This window comes from Camellia sinensis, chromosome 14 (genome assembly GCF_055761805.1).
Source record: "Camellia sinensis isolate YWXY chromosome 14, ASM5576180v1, whole genome shotgun sequence".
NCBI lineage: Eukaryota > Viridiplantae > Streptophyta > Magnoliopsida > Ericales > Theaceae > Camellia > Camellia sinensis.
This window is the reverse complement of record NC_138974.1, coordinates 7639071-7658548: the sequence shown is the minus strand read 5'-3', so window position 1 is coordinate 7658548 and position 19478 is coordinate 7639071. Positions and strand designations below refer to the sequence as shown.

The 19478-nt window shown below is 36.0% G+C and overlaps 1 protein-coding gene and 1 long non-coding RNA gene across 2 annotated transcripts; one reads left to right on the top strand and one right to left on the bottom strand.

Moving 5' to 3' along the window:
- Window positions 1-391: 391 nt before the first annotated feature.
- LOC145807947 (uncharacterized) lies at window positions 392-793 on the bottom strand. The gene is made up of 3 exons (XR_014351378.1): window positions 760-793; window positions 517-650; window positions 392-435 (listed from the first exon to the last, which is right to left on the bottom strand). It is a non-coding gene; the product is annotated as an uncharacterized LOC145807947 (long non-coding RNA).
- Window positions 794-17257: 16464 nt separating this feature from the next.
- Window positions 17258-19241, top strand: LOC114277322 (lignin-forming anionic peroxidase). Its single transcript, XM_028219217.2, has 4 exons — window positions 17258-17595; window positions 17745-17933; window positions 18217-18379; window positions 18578-19241. The coding sequence occupies exons 1-4, from the start codon at window positions 17383-17385 to the stop codon at window positions 19009-19011; spliced, it is 999 nt and encodes a 332-aa protein (XP_028075018.2). The 5' UTR covers window positions 17258-17382; the 3' UTR covers window positions 19012-19241.
- Window positions 19242-19478: the final 237 nt, after the last annotated feature.

Here is a 19478-nt window from a genome sequence, read left to right as displayed (position 1 = left end):
GTAGATCCTCACCATTGGTAATTTAAGGAAGAGTATACAAGTCCACATAAATTGGTGTTGTTTGTGCAAGAAAGATAAGAAGTCCATTAGCCATCTTTTTATTCATTGTGAAGTAGCTCATGATCTGTGATCTTTGGTTATTGATTTGGTTTAGGTTAGCTGGGTTCATCCTAAGGATGTAGAGGCTCTCCTTCTCTTGGAGTGGTGCTAGGGTGGATAAACACAAAAGGAAGGCCTAGAAATTTGGTGCCATTGGTTCTCATGTGGATCATATCTAGAGATAAAAAATTGCACATAATGTCAAACCACACATTTTAAAAAAATTACACATATTGTCAAACCATAGTACCAAACATCTGCACTGATAAAAATGCACCACAGTACCAAACATCTTCACTTCCATTGACAAGAACCAATGGTATGACAGGCATGTACCTGAACGAAAAATAAAAAAATTTAGACATCTGCAAAACCTTCATCATAATATGTTTATTTGCCACTGATAAAAAAACTTACCAGACAGGTTCAATAGATTGCCCATCTTCATTCAAGTAATCAAGAAGTATATCATCATCCTTGGGGAACATGAACCGTGTGATAGGAGAAAGCCGAGTGTATATGTACCTAGCACTCGCATGATCTTTGCCTCCCTTTTAAGATACAACAATACATGTAAGCATAGGAAACAAATTTAAAACAAAACAACTAACTCCAATATGTTTGTTTGAATTTGATTAAGTGATATTTTTCTTTCCTCACCTGATGACGAGTGCCAAATTGACCGTTTGGTTGATTAATAAATTGATGTCATTAATAAATTGAAGCATTTCCAAGAGTACAAAAATAAATAAAACAGAAGGGACTGCATGGAAAGAAGTAGTTCAAGTCCCACAGCTTTCACGTATTCATAAATTTATTACAATAGTTATAATTTACAATCAATAATACTTTCATTACGGAAAACAATGATAAGTAACAACTCGATCACCTAGTTCAAAATGCTTCCAACTGAACGAGTAAATTCAATACCAAGACCATCCAAAACAGCATAAATATTACACATCATTGGATAATCTAAATCTGGAATAGAAATAAAAAGGAAAAAATTGACAAGATAAAGAATGAGAAACTTGAGACCTACCTGCACATCAAAATCTAACACCAGTATTACTGGTTCTCTGTTTAGACACTCTTTCTCTTCAACTTCACGGGCTGCTTCAAGTATTAGTTTTAAGGCCTTCTTGGACAAACTTTCAACTCCATCACTTGTATCAACATATGTTCCCCACCTCTCTTGATTACAATATCCCACTCCATCTATGAAACACCCTTTGTTCAGAATTAGCTGCAAAATGCTTTCTTCTCTTTCACATATATGCTTAGCACCTCCTATAATAACTTTAATCAGGCTCTCATGTGCGTCCACTTTACATTTAACTTTCAGATTATGCATGAGTTTCTTTTGTGACTCCTGGTGCTCACAACTAGACCACTCCCCCAAAAGCAAGAATTGTACAATTGGACCAAACCACGAGTCTTCTAAATCCCTGAGTCATGAAGGCATAAAATTGTGAAATTACCAGCTAATATATTATTTTGGAAAAAGAACCACACAACTAGTATTACATGACAGTAAAGACCTTGTTATGATTTGGTTGCCTTCAAATTGCTGTCAATAAGACAAACTGTCACTAGCTACTGATTACCTTTGATAAATGTGACACATAATGTACAATTTTGTGTAGATATTAAAATGGAGAACAGTAAAATAGCAGGAGAGATCAATCCAATATGCATCGTATTGAAGAAAAGACCAACCTCAAAAATTTGCCAAGGCGCTGATCAAGACTCTTTCTCTGCATCCACAACAATGACCTGTTCTTTTTTGTATCTTCTAAGGGTTGCATTGACGATGATAAGTAATTCTCCTCCAAAATCAGTCTAAAGACTGGGGCTATGTAATCAACCACAGTAGAACCCCAATGACAGTGCCAGCGTTTGACACAAATTTTGTCTTCAAAAAGAATCCCAGAACCAGAATTTGTATCGTTGTCTGAAGCATCTGATCACATTATGCAATAAATTTTAGTGAATTGAACCTCCTAAACATGAATACAGGAGGAAGATTTACAACTTTTCCAAGTCAAAAATGGAAGAGAAGTTACCTTCTAAAATTGAATCCAAAACTTGGGCTTGTTGGTCTACCCTCTCAGATTGCTTGCCCAAAAAAACTTTTAACATTCCCACATTTCCATTATCAAAAAAAACCGTTCGAGAAGTTATCAAACTTTTAACATACCCACATTTCCATTATCAAAAAAGCATCGCAATTCACAATAATAACAAAGTATTTGCGCTTCAATTGAGGCAAAATACAAAAAAGATAGAAAAACGAATTACAACAAAACCAAGCTCCACAACAATTCATGATTCGAAATAACCCCAAATACCCCATTTCCATATGGAAAAAATTAGCAATTTGATTTGGAAAATGCAAAAGATTATGCCTAGTCAGTGACACACAATAAACACCAATGTCTGACACAAATATATGACATGATGATTACTGGAATGGACAGCTCGATTGAAGCGTCTCTGTCTACGAGAGAGAGGAACATTGGTGGATCCAAAGAGAGAAGAGAAACCATTGTCGCCAAAGAAATCAGAATAGCAAAGGCGTTTGGAACTGTAATACTCATCGCAGGGCTCGAAAGGAAAGTATGAGGGCATCAAACCCTGAATGCCCGATGAGATTAGGCGACCCTTGGGGATTTCAGAACAACCAGCTCTGCATTTAGATAAAACCCTCTTCATTAAGGATGAAATATGGCATAGAATGGCATAGAATGGCACATGATCCAGCTCTGAAATATGATACACAATGGCCCCAAAACATGCAAATACTTCACACGATGCATGCTAAATGGCCCGAATACCGAAACTAGTGAAGTGCGTTACACTAGAGGTACACAAAGCAATGTACAAATGGCAAAACTGACCCCAAACAGACCCTAGGCAGGTCCAAGACAGTGGGAAATTGGTCTAAAATGATGGCTCGGAATGCATTCAAATGAAGCCCATGCAATGGTTAGTAAATGAGGCAAACAAGCCCGACTCTCTAATGCACTTAAAGAGTGGAAATCGTAGGAATACGACATGCATATAAGCTCTGAAATATGATGCGCAATGGCCCCAAAATATGAAAACACCTCAGTATATGCATGCGATGGACCTCAAAATTCAAAGTTAAGCATGGATATTGAACTGCAGGCATGCAAAACAAACATCATTCGACCATGAGACTCAAAAACAGAGCTAAGGCAGTCTAAAACATGCACAAAATCAGTTCAAGGCATGCCCAAAATATGCTAGGAAAGGCTGCCAAAACATCATGCAAAATAAGCTAGTGAACCATGATTTGCGCTACAACTATATGAAGCACATGAGAAGTCACCAAACCAACCAAAAACAAAAGTATGCCATGCCAAAATATGACAAAAAAATCACTGAAACTCAGTCAATGCATGCAAGAATGAAATGGGCAAGAAAACCAAGAAAATTGTCTACACTATTGAGAAATGGGCATTTTGGAGATGGGTTTGTTTGAATCTGGGAGAGATGAACAGCAATCAAGAAGGGTATCGAAGTTGTGTCGTCGTCTTTTTGTTTCTCTGTTTCGAAATCGTTCGAGACGCCAAGTTTTGGGCAAGCAATCTGAGAGGGCAGACCAACATAGACACAGAGAGCGGGCTAGATACAGAAGAGATTAGGGCTTTTTTTTCTTTTTTTTCTTTTTAAAAATTTTTTTTTTGGTACAAAACGACGTCGTTTTTAAAATGGCAACCAAATTTTTTTGTCGCAAAAAAAATTCAATTCTCGCCTGGACAGACTTTCAAATTTGCCTCCCAAACTTTTGGCGACCAAAATACCAGATTAGTCGCAGAAAAGGTACCTTCGCCGACAAACTTCTATAGTCGCCAAATCTTAATCAACGGCGACTAAAATATTTGTTGTTAAAAATACACATTTCGCGACTAATTTATTTTTGGTCGGCAAAATATGACATTCCGCGACCAAATTTGTAGTTGGTCGCCAAAAGCATACCAATTTCTGCGACTAACTCATTTTTGGTCGCCAAAATGTGACCTTCTGCGACCAACTCCTATTTGGTCACCAAAAATATTGATCATTCGCGACTAATTAATATTTGGTCGGCAAATGTCATTTTTTGGTGACCAAAATTTTTTGGTCGGCAAAAGTGGTCGGCAAATGTGTAAATTCTTGTAGTGTGTTAGCACGGCTAAGTAACGGTACAAGTTCTTAGAAGAATCGAGCTATTGATATTGTATCCTGGAATTTGGGCCTCCTAGTCTTCAAAGTTGCTAGAGACCCATAGAAAATCGTTGTCCTTTAGATCTTTGTCTGGTGTGCATTTAACGATTTTCTCTCGGTTCTTTTTAATTCTGAGGTAGTGAACCTAATCGTCATTATTTTGACTGAGCGAGTATTGGTGAAAAAGCTCAGCTAATCCAAGGTTGAGGCTAAGACGATGATTTAGCTCAGGGATTCCATTTATAACCCTATAAATGTTGGTCGATACTTGGGTGGGGCAGAGTCTGGTCTGTCAAAGGAACTCCAGATGAGGGGTTGGACTGGAACCGAAGTCCATCCTCTACAATGGACAGCACGAAGAAGGGAACGAATCCTGGCTTGCCCCAAGGAATGGTGTCTAGCTCGACTAGGGAGAGGTGGACGTCATCTGGAATGTTGTAGTCCTTGCATAATTCGGCCATGGCACGTGGCGAGCTCACCATAAATCAGTATTTGCCCATGGCCTTAAATTAGGTTGAAAAAGAAAATTTTGTTCGGCCCTGTAGCTCGGCGGTGGTATGATCAAAACTGTGCTCGGTTGAGTGGCGCCACCAAGGGGCAAGTGAATGGTGTGCCTAAATAACCTAGTCAACTCTGCACAATAAAGAACATAGAATGTGTTATGGCCAGGTGGTGACCGGGTTAAGGCAACAATGCAAATTAATTTGTAGTTTGTTTGGCCAAGAGAGTGTGTGCAACATGTAGTTCGGCTAAAGAAGAGGCAAGGTTTTAGCTCGGCCCTAAGAAGAAAGGGCAAGGTTTTAGATCGGTTTATATTAGGGGCAAGGTGTTAGCTCGGTTGCAGTCTCTAGTGCAGTTCCTAGTTCGGTGGGATCCATTTAGGGGAAGACTAACCAGCGATAGCTCGGTCGTCATGAGTCACAAACACGTTTTTAGTTCGGTTATTGTGATTAATTTGGATCAAACTCACTGGTTTTGCGTGGGTTTTACCCCATATGTTGGAGGTTCATTTCTGAATATGAAGATATAGGCATAATGACCAGGATGAACATTCATGAACAACGCTGACAGGAGAAGGAAACTTACGGATTTGTTGCAAGCAATCGGATTCCAAATTAGAAGTAGGCGTTCTAGCAATGGCAGCAAGCGTGAGGAGGCAAAGAGGAGCACAAGCATAGACAGTGGGAGGTAGGATGCTCAGAGTGCAAATATAGATGAGCAGTAAACAAACAATGGAAGTGTATTAATGGCATATGTGGAGGATGAAAGGGCACCATCATTCAAAATTATTTGCGAGTCATGCGTGATGGCTGTTCTGGTTGCACGAGGCTAGTAGTGAGGTAATATGTGTAAAAAAATGCTATGTGATATCAGTGCTGTCAATCATATGGAGTGCCAGAATACTTCTGAGAACCAAACAATCGGAGGGACCGAGCTAATGTTTAAGCTCGGCCAAAATGAACATTCTTAGTTCGGCTTAAAGTGGGTAATCCCAATCACACTTCGCAGATGGAATTAAGGGGCAATTGAGAGGGTAATTTGTGCGGCCTAAATGGACCAAGATGAATTACATACTTGACACACTCTCCACCGAGCTATACGAAATTGTCTTAGGGCTGGACCGAATAGTGGGCTGAGATAGGGGTTTAAATAGCCCAATTCTAAGCCACCTAGGCTTTAATTCAGTTAGCAGTGAGTCGGTTGAAAGATCATTAGTGGATCGAAGTGACTGCGGTAAGAAGGCCGAGCTAGGTTCAACTTGGTACCTCATCAATTAGTAGCTCAGTTTGCTGCCACAAAAGTCGAGGTACAAGGTTTTGACCATCTCACTTGGTTGGTAGTGAGTAAGGTGTTATCAGGATAGGCATTATCCCGTGGGAAAGTGATTCCTAGGAGGGCTCCGATAAGGAGAGTTAGAGTCCTGCTAGGAATGTGCCTGGCGGAATCTATAAAAGCTCATAACAGCATCTATGCACAGGTATTGCAATTTTTATTCTCAAATACATAGAGCTTATTGTCTATTGTCTACTTGCTGACTTAGGCATCGGAAGGGTTTCTGGCACACACCCGCCGGTTAGCTCACGTTTGTGTTTTCAGGTAGCAAAGCAACGACATTTGGAGGAGTGCAAACTTGGTCAACAGGATTATCTGAGAAGGTTATTCTGTGCTCGTACAATGCTCATAAATTTTGTTAACGTAAGCAAGTCTTCGACTACTTCAAATTTTATTAACTTTTACATTTTAAGAGTCGCTTAAAATTTTAATCGTATAATCTCGATTTTCAAATAAATTTAATTCACTTAGTATATTCATTTTGAAGTGATAAATTTAGTTATCAAACACCATCTTGGTACAACTCTGGTTTGTGTTGATTTTGAATTTGATGATTCTTTAATGATATGGTAAAAGAGATAGGACGTGACTTCTCTCCAGTTCAAATTATGATCTAGAGGGTGTTGTTCAAACCTATAAAGTACACTACAAGTTTTGTTTCAATGATTCAAAACATGTATTTTGTCGGACTCTGTATGTATATAATCCACACACAAAAATTAGGTTGATTCGATAATAGTATTCTATTCAATTTATCACATTTATTTCTATAAAAAAAAAAGGATAACAAGTGTGTTTTTGAAAATAAACTACGATTTTTTTTTTAGTGAAAAATGCAATAAATTGAATAGATTACGATATCGACCTTTTTTTGTAGATGATATACACGAAAAATCCTAAATTATCGAAGCAAGATTGTGATAGACCCCATTTGCCTAGACAACTCTTCAATCTAGATCATAGATTGAAGGGGAGTCCAGTCCAAAAACATATTACTGTTAAAAAATAGCATGAAGCTCAATTTAAGCTCTTCAAAGGATAACTAAATATTGTACTATATTTTATAATTGTTAAACTTTGTTCCAAATTCAGCACAAGGTTTAGATATAATTATGTTCCGTTCGTTTGGGCAGCATTTTTATTTTTTATTTTTTTGCATTTTCTAACATTTGGTATGACAAAAAAATGAAAGTCAACATAAATTTTTTTTTCATAGTCAACGAAAAACAAACTTATTTGGATGGTTTGAAAGGTGAAAAATGTTTTTCAAAGCAAAATTTAATCATTGACACCACATTACCACTATCACCAATAGCGCCAAACCCCTCCCCTCAACCACTAGAATATAAGTTTTGAAGTTACAACCAAACATATGAATACAACTTTAAATCAAACATTTTGTAAGAATACCATTAGAACAATATCTAGCAGTTTAACTGTTGAACTATGGAAGGTTTTGTTACACAGCTCCAAAGGGTAATTTTATTTACACACCATTCTTACTCTCAATTCACATCATTTTAGGAAAAAACCCTAAATCTAATCCCTACACACCAACCACCACTACTTGCACTAGTCGTTAATGAGCCACATCTTTCTTCTTCAGCTATTGTCGTGGCTCTGCCACCATTTTCCAAACTCAGTAACTCCACCACTGCCGTTGTTGCCTTTCCAGCCTCATCACTCCTTCATCGCCATCTCAACCTCGTCGCTATAGCAACCATTACCAACGACCGACCACTCTATGAGCTCCATCATCATGCTTGCAAACCCTAGCGACTCACTACCATCACAACTTATCCCCAATCGGCGACTAGCCACGGGCAATCTAGAGAGAAAATGAGAGAGATGTGTTGAATAAGGAAATGGAAGTGGTGTTGGAAGGGGGGCAATGGGGTAGCGAAAGGTGGGAGTCACAGCGATGGGGGTTGCAATAGTAGTGATGCAGTGGTGGTAGGGACTATGATGGTGGTGGGGCAGCAAGGGGCAAGTGTTGGTGACTGAAGGGGCTAAGTAGAGGCAACGAGGAAGGGACTATTGCAACCAGGATGGGAAGGGTGCCAGTGATTAGGGTTAGGGTTGGCTGGAGAAGAAGAGGGTAATTTGGTATTTTTCAAAAATTGGAGGCGTGTATTCAGATAAAATCCAAAGTTTCAATTTGTGTGTAGTATGAATTGAGCAAACAATTAAATAATAGTGTGTATTAAGATAAATAATAATGAGTAAATAAAATTTCCCAGCTCCAAAAACCCTTTGGCAAAATTGCTCCATTAATGCAATTATAAGTTGATTAATTCAAAATTGACGTTGTCTTATTATTGTGGTCATGAGACAAATCAGCTTAACACACTACAAGAAATTCGTTTTTTAGCGGCGTTTTTAAAACGCTGCGAAAAGCCTGAAAAACGCCATAATATCTTATAGCGACGTTTAATATTTTCGTCATGGATACGGCCGCCGCAACAGCTTTCCAACGTTTAAAAAATGTCGCTAAAAATATTAGATGGCGTTTTTTAAAATGCTGTAAAATCTTTAACATCCGTCCCACCTTCCGTCCCAAATTAATGTGTGATGTCACAATGACGTCATTTAGTGGCGTTTTTCACCTTTTTTTTATAATATTATTTTCCCTCCTGCTGCTGGAAATTAATGTGTACAATGGCGTCATTTTAGTGGCATTTTTCCAAAAACGCCACATTTTTTTTTGTGGGCCCCCTGATATTTCTCTGTGCTGCTGCTGCTAAACTGGCTTCACAATTTGGGATCTCATGTTTTATGTTTGCTCTATGCAACCAAATTGCTAGATTTATAAGCACCTAGGAACCCGAATTTTCCATTTCTTTGCCTTTTTTCTAGTCATCTGCAGTGACCAACCAGTGAAATTTGTGCTTAAGCAATGTATAAAGCTAGTGATCATGTGCCTCTTGGCACTTCTTCAATTAAACTATCAATACAAAATCTAGTAGGCAAACATCAAAAAAAACAAGCCAAATCCACTGCAACAGTGATATCATTAGTTAGTCAAGACCATGATTGTACAATGCATTATATATGGACTTAAGTTCAGATCTACAGCCATCAAATTCTTCAATCTTTTTCCACTTCTTTCTCAAAGATTCTTCAGCTTCCTTCCTTGGCCCAAACCTCAGACATCAATGTATCCAAGCTAGCCCTCAATCCAGCAACTTCTCTTTCCTTGGCCCATACCTCCAACTACACAAAGATTAAAAGGAACTGCTCAGACACAAGCTCTTGCTGGTCAACTTCCGATTCAAATTGTAGATTAAGCTTGAAAGGATGAAATTGGAGATGGAAATAACTGATGCAGTACACTTTTCCAAGCTAGTCAATAGGTTCATAATTAAAAAAATAAAACAAATTCCTCTGGTAACTAAAGTTATTGCCATTTTAGAATGCCTACGCCTTAGGTAGCAATGGCAGGACAGGAAACCTCGACATAGGATGCCCTTGTTGCACCCTGGGACTTTTTAATGTTCAGGGACAGAATTGGATGAAGATTGATCTATTTTCAACTATTATTGAGAGACATCATAGACAGAATTCAGCACCAATTCAACTATTTGACAGAGACCAGGACCATATTATTCATTAAATCAAAAGCAGAATATTAAAAAAAATAGTGTTTTCACACACACACACATTGATTTTTTTAATTACAAAAGTACCTTAAAGGTGCCAACCCTGTACATTAAAAAAGCCATGCAATTACATGTCAAACAAAATATTGCTTCTTATCCATGTCAAGAACATATGGAGAGAACCTGGCTAGCAAATTCAAAGATCATCGTGTGCAACAATATATGCAGTACAACACAATAGATAATTGCATGCAGGCATACACATGGGAATTCACTTTGTTCTAAAAGTTAGACCACTTAAAAGGAGCAAAAACAATAATAAATAAACTTGCAAACATAATTTTTTACATATAAGTGGATAGTCATATCAAAACTTTTGATTACTGTAACATCAAGAAACCACGTGGCTCCATGGAACCCTAAACTGAAATATATAAATAGAGTAGAGGTTGAAAGTAGGTGATTATGCTACCTTTGCACAAGACAAAAATAAATTCTTGATAGAGCTATTAAGTATTACCTGCCCATATTTATCCCAAGAAATGTCTCCAGCTTGTCTCTGAATTGCAACAATTTAAGTCTTGCCAAACGAAATTCCCAAATTTGGCTATTTTCGTCAACTTCGGTTTCAGAGAATCTATACTGGTTTGTGAGGTGGAGACCGTGTGCAATTGAAGCCCTCACTCCATCTTCTGTTGGTCCAACTCCATCCACACATTCGGAAAGCACAAAAGCTTGATCCTTGATAACTGAAAGAAACATTTTTATTTCATTTATTCCTCGGGCAGAGCACAACCACTGTGACTTTAGCACTTCATCTTTATCCAATCTATGACGATTAGCAAACTCTAGAGCGGCCTGATACTCTTGATCACTAATTAATATGTCATACATTTCAGAAACAGACCTTTTTGAGAACGATATCAAGCTCCAGTGCAGTTTAGCAAAGTCAAATTGATTATACTCATCTTTAGTGACCAGATCCACATGTTGCAAGTTAGTTGCTGCCTTCTTATTGGATGAATCATGGTTCTCCTTAGATGATGTACTTTCTAAAAGAAACAAGTTCCCTGGGAACTGTTGTACTCTTTCCAAGATGGGCATAGAGTATAAAGGATCTTTCTCCAGTAGTTTAACACCACTAAGAATGTCAATCGTGGTAGCAATGCCATTTCTTTTTACAAGAACAAAGATATAATCAGACCACCAAGTAAAATCCACTAAATGATTCCCTCCCCCTAGTTGACATATTACTAGCCACTTGTGAGTCAAATGTCTCTCCACAAGAAAGATTTGAAAGAGAAGACCGTTCATTATCCAGCTTAAAAATGACCAAGCATCCTCTCAAATCAAGAGTGGCAACAAACTTACCCTATGGTGAGATTATCACCTTGGGATATGTCAATCGACCTACATAACCTTTTGGTTTGGAATATAAACCTTCAAATTGCGTAGAAAACCTTGGCTCCAAGCCTAGGTTCTTGGTTCGACGCCAAAGAGAAAGGCTATAGGTTCCTGGGAAAAAAATTGAACAACTGGTTAATAGCTTTATAGAGATATCTTTTTTTGACGAAACAATCATTGTGTATTTAAAAAAATAGGCCTTAGCTTTCTAATAATATGTGACCATCCTCCTCTTCATGTTTTCTATACCAGATTGAATATCTAAAGAAAAATTTCCACTGAAATGAAGAAAAAAAAAAGTTGAACATTTAGGAATTGAGCCCAAGACCTGAAACACAGATCTAATAGTTTGCATCCAATTCATATGCATAGAACTTCGGACCCTAGCACTGATATTGAGGACAACCTAATGACTGAACTGATATTGACGCACTTTCTGGAAGTAATTTACCTATTTAAAAGAAAAAAAAAATCAATGATCAGAAGATATCTAATCATTTTGTGATGTTACTAAATAGAAATTGTTGGTGGGACCATTTATTTTCTGGTTCTGAACTAGTAATTGCATCTATACAGGATATGATTTCAGTAAGATAGTGGTTCATCCAAGTTCAAGACTTCCAAAAAAGAAGATTGTTGTAAAGTCATGCTAGAGAAAGAAAACAAAAATGAATAAAGTGAAAAAGGGTACCAATGTTACCACTAACAGCACCACCAACTATTGCAAGCAAAGAAGTTTTCGGATGGTAATTCAAGCAGAAGGCATTCTCCGGGAACTCCTTTAAAGTTGAGTTGTTATTTGATGTGTGTGCAGAGAAACAGACGCACTTGGATCCTGACTGATCTCAACTTCATGAAGAGAACCATCTGATGTAAGAACATCAAAGCTACACTTGTAAAAGAATTTTATCCACTCAAAAAGGAGCTGTTTAAGAATTAATTAAACTGAGATATGAAAATAAGTATTCATAAACAAAAACTCTTAACGCAACATATTTTTATGCAGGGTCTGTTGACAGTTATATGAAAACTTACAAGCAAGATTTGTTCATATCAGAGCTATTGTGCACTATCAAGCCCATTATTGGTAAAGACACTTTTAAATGTTTTTTTTGTGATTCTGGTTATCTCTACACCATTCGCTTTTATAAAATAGAGTATATTGGTATCATCCACAACTCCAAGAACATCATGAGATTCCGACTAAATTCCGAAAGTAAATAAGCCAAGGCTGCTACCTGATTGCAGAAAACAGAAGTTACAATCAGTGTTACAGATGAATGAAATGCAGAGGACCATGAAACAAGCACTGATATTCAATTGACATGTGTGTTCATCTTTAAACAATTTGGTTTCTAACAGGGCTATATCAAAAGGTGATTGAAATTTCCAGACCTAATGAGCACAATCAAAAGCATGTGAAAAAAAGAGTAATAGCATATAGGTCAAAGCTATTTTTATAGGCAAAGGAAGAAAATTTTAGGGATGAAGATAAACCTCAATTTTTATTTTGATGACATTTACTAAACATATGATTAGTCTTCAGAGAGATGGCATGGTATGTTTTGAAAAGTAGGGACTAGGGACTAGGGAGGACAACACTAAATGTTGTTTGTTTATAGATAAAAGAGACCAAGGGAAGGTAAATGGTAATTGGTAAGCTAAAAATAAATGCTATAGAATGACAACACACCACACGCACGAGTGCACACATAGACAAGAGACAGATTTCAGATATTTAGAGTCATGTTCTTGTACCTAATGCAGGGCTTGTGTTAGAGTAGTTTTAAAATCAGTGTCCTCTATCTTTCCTTGAAAAAAAATTGATCTATTGACACTTCCTTTGGTGATCTGACAATTATTCGCAATTTAGTTTTGTGATGCCTTAAATCTCAGTCAATATCATAAGATATTACTGCAATTTAATCCTGGATACATAAACATACCAGTTTTTCATTATCATTTTATGGTAGTCCAGGTATCCTAGGTAGAATTTTATCAGTAGTGGATTCATACAAGTGTAACACTCTTACAGTTCACCACATATATGAGTTGTCTGACACAACTACTCAACATATCTAATGGATAAGATGTAAATTAATTATGATCTAAAAAACATAATATTACTGGATAAGATGTAATAAAACACCAAAAAAATAAAAAATGAAACTCTTTTAAGCCAGTGTAATGGTAAACATAACAACTATAAATGACGAAAGAGGCAATGTGAGTGAGAAATTTAAATCAATGAGAAGTAGAAACACACTTCTAACTAGGTACAACTTACAAACATAATGAGAAGCCCACTAAATAATCTATAATCAGGTTATAGGTATATAAGCTATTACAAAGATCTCAGTAAAGAGCAAAGTTTGAAAGGAACAGAATTTACCTGGCATTGAATATAATGGGTGGAAGAAGATATATAAAGAAAAGATCTTCACTAAAGACTAAAACATGTGAGCTTCTTCCCCCACTTGTAAGCAAAATCATAGACCCAGTACACAGACCCTGTCACCAACCACATTACAAATTACATTATTGAATATTTTAAAAGAACGAACGTACGAATGCTGATAGATATCATCAAGAATTTAGCTTCACATATAATTCCTTTTTTTAGCTATACAATAAGTTACGATATCATCAAAAAAATTTCACTAAACACGAAAATAACCCAAACTTTAATGAACAATGTTCCATGCTAATCCATCAAAGAAGAAGATTCTCTAATAAAGATGCTAATGAAAATTATAAGCACAAAAAATATAGACCAAGCACACTTGCCAAACACATAATCAATTGCAAACATAAAAATACTCGCATACATTGTCATTCTGAGATCATGAGACCATCTATAGTATGAGCTATCTAATCCCAAATAGTCTTGCAAATTAGAGAGTTAATTGATTTGAAAAACAAACAAAGTAATGAAAAACAAACAAAACTACCAGCAGATTTGATAGATCAGATTCAACGATCTGATCTGATCTAATCTAAGAATGAAAAAATTAGAGAGTTAATTAGCAGATTTGACAATGAGAAAGTAGAGCAATAGAGATCAATCTGGTTCAAACTCGAACACCGATTAAGAGAATGAAAAATGTACCTAAGATAAGAGCAACATAGATCGATCTGGTTCAAGAATGATATCGATTTTGGATCCGCGATTTGATGAAGAACAGATCGAGTTCGAGTTCGAGTTTGATGAAGAGACTGATCAAAGCTCTCCAACGACAGACCGATGAAGAGCAACAGAGATCGAGAGTTCAACGAATATACAATGCCAAATCTGCAATCGAGCGAGCGAGAGAGATTGTGTATGTGTCTTTGATCTGGTTCAATGAATATCAATCGAGGGCTTTGGAAGAAAGAGAGAGAGAGAGAGAGAAAGACTGAGCTATGGAAGAGACACAGAGAAAGTGAGAAACGGAGTATGGACGGTGTCAATATATACACCCAATACGACGCCGTTCAATAGAGCTCAAAGACAACGTCTTGAAAACGTTGTCTTTCATTCATCTATAATGGCATTTTCCAAAACGCCATAAAAAAAAAAAACGTTTCAGTAGGCCATTTTTCCTGTAGTGACAAATGATGGTGAAATAAATAAATAAATTTGTCAAAATTATTACACTTTGTGGGTTCAAACATTGCAACTCAGAATCACCTTGAACCATGTCACCGTGAGTTTGGACTAATGTGTTGTTTTTAATTTTATTATTTATTTAAATTATTGGAGAGTGTATTTCACACGCACACCACTTTTAGAATAGACTTGATTTTTTAAAAAATAAAATAAAAGTGAAATTGACACAATAAGTGGAAAATTTTATGCCCATCCTCTTCAAACTTAAAATTAGATTAAGATATTAATTAAAATTAAATTACATTAAATTATAATTAAAGATTGATTTAAAATATAAAATATAAGGATTGATTTAAAATATAATTAAATTAAAGTATAAATAAATAATAATTTACGATTGATCTTAAATATAAGGGAAAGTTACTAATAAGTCCTAAATGTTGAAATTGTGTTCCATTTGGTCCCAAAAAGTTTCTTCTGATCCATTTGGTCCTTTCCATTGTGAAAAGACATAAATACCACTAGTTGGGCTTCTTCAGCGCATAACAGCTGTGTTTGTTAATTTGGGTGCGCATGGTTCCATGGCATTATTTGTTTTAATATCTTTTTGGTGCATGGTGGTGACGTGCCACGTTTTTCTATTTTGCTGTTGGTAAATGCTCATCATGTGCCATGCTAAGCGCGTGATTTGGGTGCCACAACATAAGAAAGTGTACTAAAGCTTTTTATGCTTTTTGCCTTGGAGTGGTGTATTCTACGTGACACACATGCACAAATGTAACACAACCACTACAAATAAATGACCTCCCATGTGGCATGTTATACAATTGAACTGTGTGGCATGTCATACAACTGAACTAGACAGATAGATCAAGCGACTACCCCTAACACGAAAATCAAACAAAAAAAACCTTACCTTTACAACTCCGGCAATGCCAACGGCTGATTTCAAAATTTTAGTTAATTCGTCACGCAAGCACACAACCAAAATCCCCTTACACCCTGTAATGGCCAACTTCGGAATCTCCGTTAATGTGTCAAGCAAACACACAACCAAAATCCCCTCACATCCTGTAACGGCCGACTTCGGAATCTCCGTTAATGCGTCACGCAAGCACACAACCAAAATCCCCTCACACCCCTGTAGCGACAGCTCCAAAAACCCTAAGGTAATGATGTGAACGTCTTCTACTAGAAGATTTCAATTACCAAATGTTTGGAAGTAGTTATCAAACAAAGCAAATAGGATCAAACAGAAAGATATTCCCTCACTAATAGGACTAATTAGAACAATAGAAATAATCTTGGGACCAATTGATAAAACTGTTTGTGAGATGAGATTTATTGGTAAATATTCCAAAATATAATTAAATTAAAATTAGATTAAGATGTTAAGAATTTCAATAAATAAGTAAGGATTTGGGATTCATTGGGATTTAAAATATAAGTAGATTAAAGAGTTAGAAATTACAATAAATAATTAAGAATTTATGATTAATTGTGATTAAAATATATTTAAATTAAAAATAGATTAAAAATTAAAAATTACAATAAAAAATTAAAAAATTATGGTTAATTGTGATTTAATTGAATTAGTGTTAAAAATTATAAATTATGTATACGAGATAGAAAAGAGAAATAAAATAATCACAAAAAAAAAAGTTTGAGAATATTATAGTAATTTCACATCTATAGTTAACAAAGTTAACAGTTGCATTTTAGCCCAAAACCACGTAAGGACTTTCTAACTATATTTGGACCATAGGTGGCGTAAAGTTCTCCGGTCTCAAACCACAAAGAGTAAGATGAAATTTTTCCATAATTAAAACTAAGTTAAATTGTGTTATTTGATATAAATTTTTAGCTTTCTTAATAATTAAATAAGTCATTACTTTGTAAGTTAAGGTTTTGATTTCTTAGGCGAAAGTTAAGTTATAGATCAGCAATTTTCTAAGATGTCAATACAGTAATACTATAAATTTAAAAATTATGCAAAAAAATTAATATATAATTCACATTTATTTTATACATAAATTTCATAATACACGCTTTCAATTTTCATCCTATATTATTATTTTTTACATAAATTTAAGACTCAGAGTCTAGCCTTCTTAGACTTTCTGATCTGAATAAAGAGAAGCATACAGCAACGGAGAGGATATCTTATGGATATGATAGGTTTAAAGTCAACATAAAGAGCCTAGAAAGAACCTACTTTATTCAGGGCACGTAGGACTTTGACTGAGCATCCAAATTTGACTCCATCAATTTCTTGCACGTTCACATATAATCAGCTTTATAATTTTATAATTTTTTTTATTTTATATATTTTTTTTTAAAAAAAAGAAGAAAATCATAGTACGCGAACTTTCTCTCTCCCTCTATCCAACAAACAAAAGGGAAAGAAAAAGTCAGCCATGCTGCTTTTCAATTCCAAAGAAAAGTAAAAGGGAAGAATTTTCTATAGCTATAGCCTGCTGTCTGGAGCTGAAATTGTCTATCTTACGAGATATCTATATAAGGAGTCTCCCCATTAAACAAACCCAACCCAAGCTTTAATTTCCTTAAGGCAAAAAAAAAAGAAAAGAAAAGAAAAGAAAGAAAATCCTGAAATTCTCTCATCTCATGGCTTCATTTCAATTTATAGCTGCAGCACTCTTCTTGGTTGCTGCTGCTGTGTGTGGAGGATCAAATGCTCAATTGAGTCCCACGTTTTATGATAACACATGCCCAAATGTCTCGAGCATAGTACGCGGTGTCCTGGAGCAGGCTCAGCAAACTAATATCCGAAATGCTGCCTTTCTCACTCGACTTCATTTCCACGATTGCTTTGTCAATGTAATAATACCCTCTCTTCCTGTACTATGTATTTGTCTTTGTGTTACAAACATCTTTTTTGTTATGGTCATAAGAAGCTCAAATTTATATAACTGATATATGCCAATTCATGTATAACTAACTAACTGTCTTTGCGTGCATGCATGTAGGGCTGCGATGGGTCCCTTTTGCTAGACAATGCAGATGGAATAGAGAGTGAGAAAGATGCAAATATTAATAGGGCACTTAATGGATTTACTGTTGTTGATGACATCAAGACTGCATTGGAGAATGTTTGCCCAAGTGTTGTCTCCTGTGCTGATATTTTGGCCATTGCAGCTGAAATTTCAGTTGTTTTGGTAAGTAAATTAATTTCAATATACATTAATATTGTCAAGTTAAATTTACAAAAGGCTGTGTTTGCAGAACCAATGTAATTGTCAATTGAGTTTCAAATATCAGCCAATACATAGCGTATTAGACTATATGTATCATTTTCTCCCCAAACTACTATACGGCTCAATAGCTTCAATTACTTGAATCTTACATAAGGGAATTAAGTTGGGATTAATAAAACCTTATATATATATATTGTCAATTAGTCATAGCAATATATAAATTAATGCAAATAATTTATTGTAGTCAAAAGGTCCATCATGGGAAGTTCAACTAGGAAGAAGAGATAGCAGGACAGCAAATAAAGCTGGCACTAGTGGCCTCCCACTTTTTAATGAAGACCTTAGTGCCCTTAAAGCCAAGTTCAGTGCTGTTGGACTCGACTCTACCGATCTAGTTGCTTTATCTGGTAAGGATTAGACATTTAATTTAACATTTCTTTCTTTGATTACAATTACTACTTGTCTTGGTATGAAATTTATGAGCTCAACAAGTCATTAATTTCATTCCTTCTTCATTAAGAATAAGAAAAATGAAGAGGAAAAGCGCTTTCTTTTACACCACGTCATATGTAAAACTAACAACAATTGTTTCGTTTCATTTGCAGGTGCTCATACATTCGGACGGGCTGGATGCTTGACTGTGACCCCACGCCTTTACAACTATAACAACATTAGTGGAAATGTAGACCCAACCATGGACCCAACCTACGCGCAAACACTTCAGCAGACATGCCCAGATCCCAGCACTCCTGCAGGCGTCAATACTAATGTGACCTTAGTCAACCTTGATCACACTACTGCTAATGGCTTTGACAACAACTATTTCACTAACCTCCAGAACAAACAGGGGCTTCTCCAGTCTGATCAAGAGTTGTTCTCCACCAGTGGCGCTGATACCGTTGCCATTGTTAACCGCTTTGGAAACAGCCAAAGCGACTTCTTCACTAGCTTTGCTCAATCCATGATCAATATGGGAAATATAAGTCCACTGACAGGAAATAATGGGGAGATAAGGTCTAACTGTAGGAGGGTTAATTAATTTGGTCATTTGAAATCATGGGAGCACAACTTACAAAAGAATATATTATTTGTTTGGAATTTTCGAGTGCTTTCTTTTTTTTCTAGCATTTTTGTTTTGTTTTGTTTTTTTGTTTTTCTTCCCTCCGTTTCTTTTAGAAAAATGTCATGCAAGAATTGTATTAAACAATTGATCTATGGAATTAAGAACAAAAAATAATCTCATCACCAGTAAAGATGGGAGTTTGTTAATTTTCGTTTGTCTTTGTCATACTTCAGCAGTTCAATGGTCAACTCTATGTTCCAACTTTATTGATGTAAATTTTGCTTGTATTGCCTTTTCATTTTGCTGATTAAAAAAAAAAAAAAAATCTATGTTCCAACTAATGAAACGATAGGAATTTAAGGGGGTGTTTGGCAAGAAAAAAAATAGCCTAGTTTAGGTTAAAATTCACAAAAAGACAAAATAGGCTAAAATAGCTAATAAGA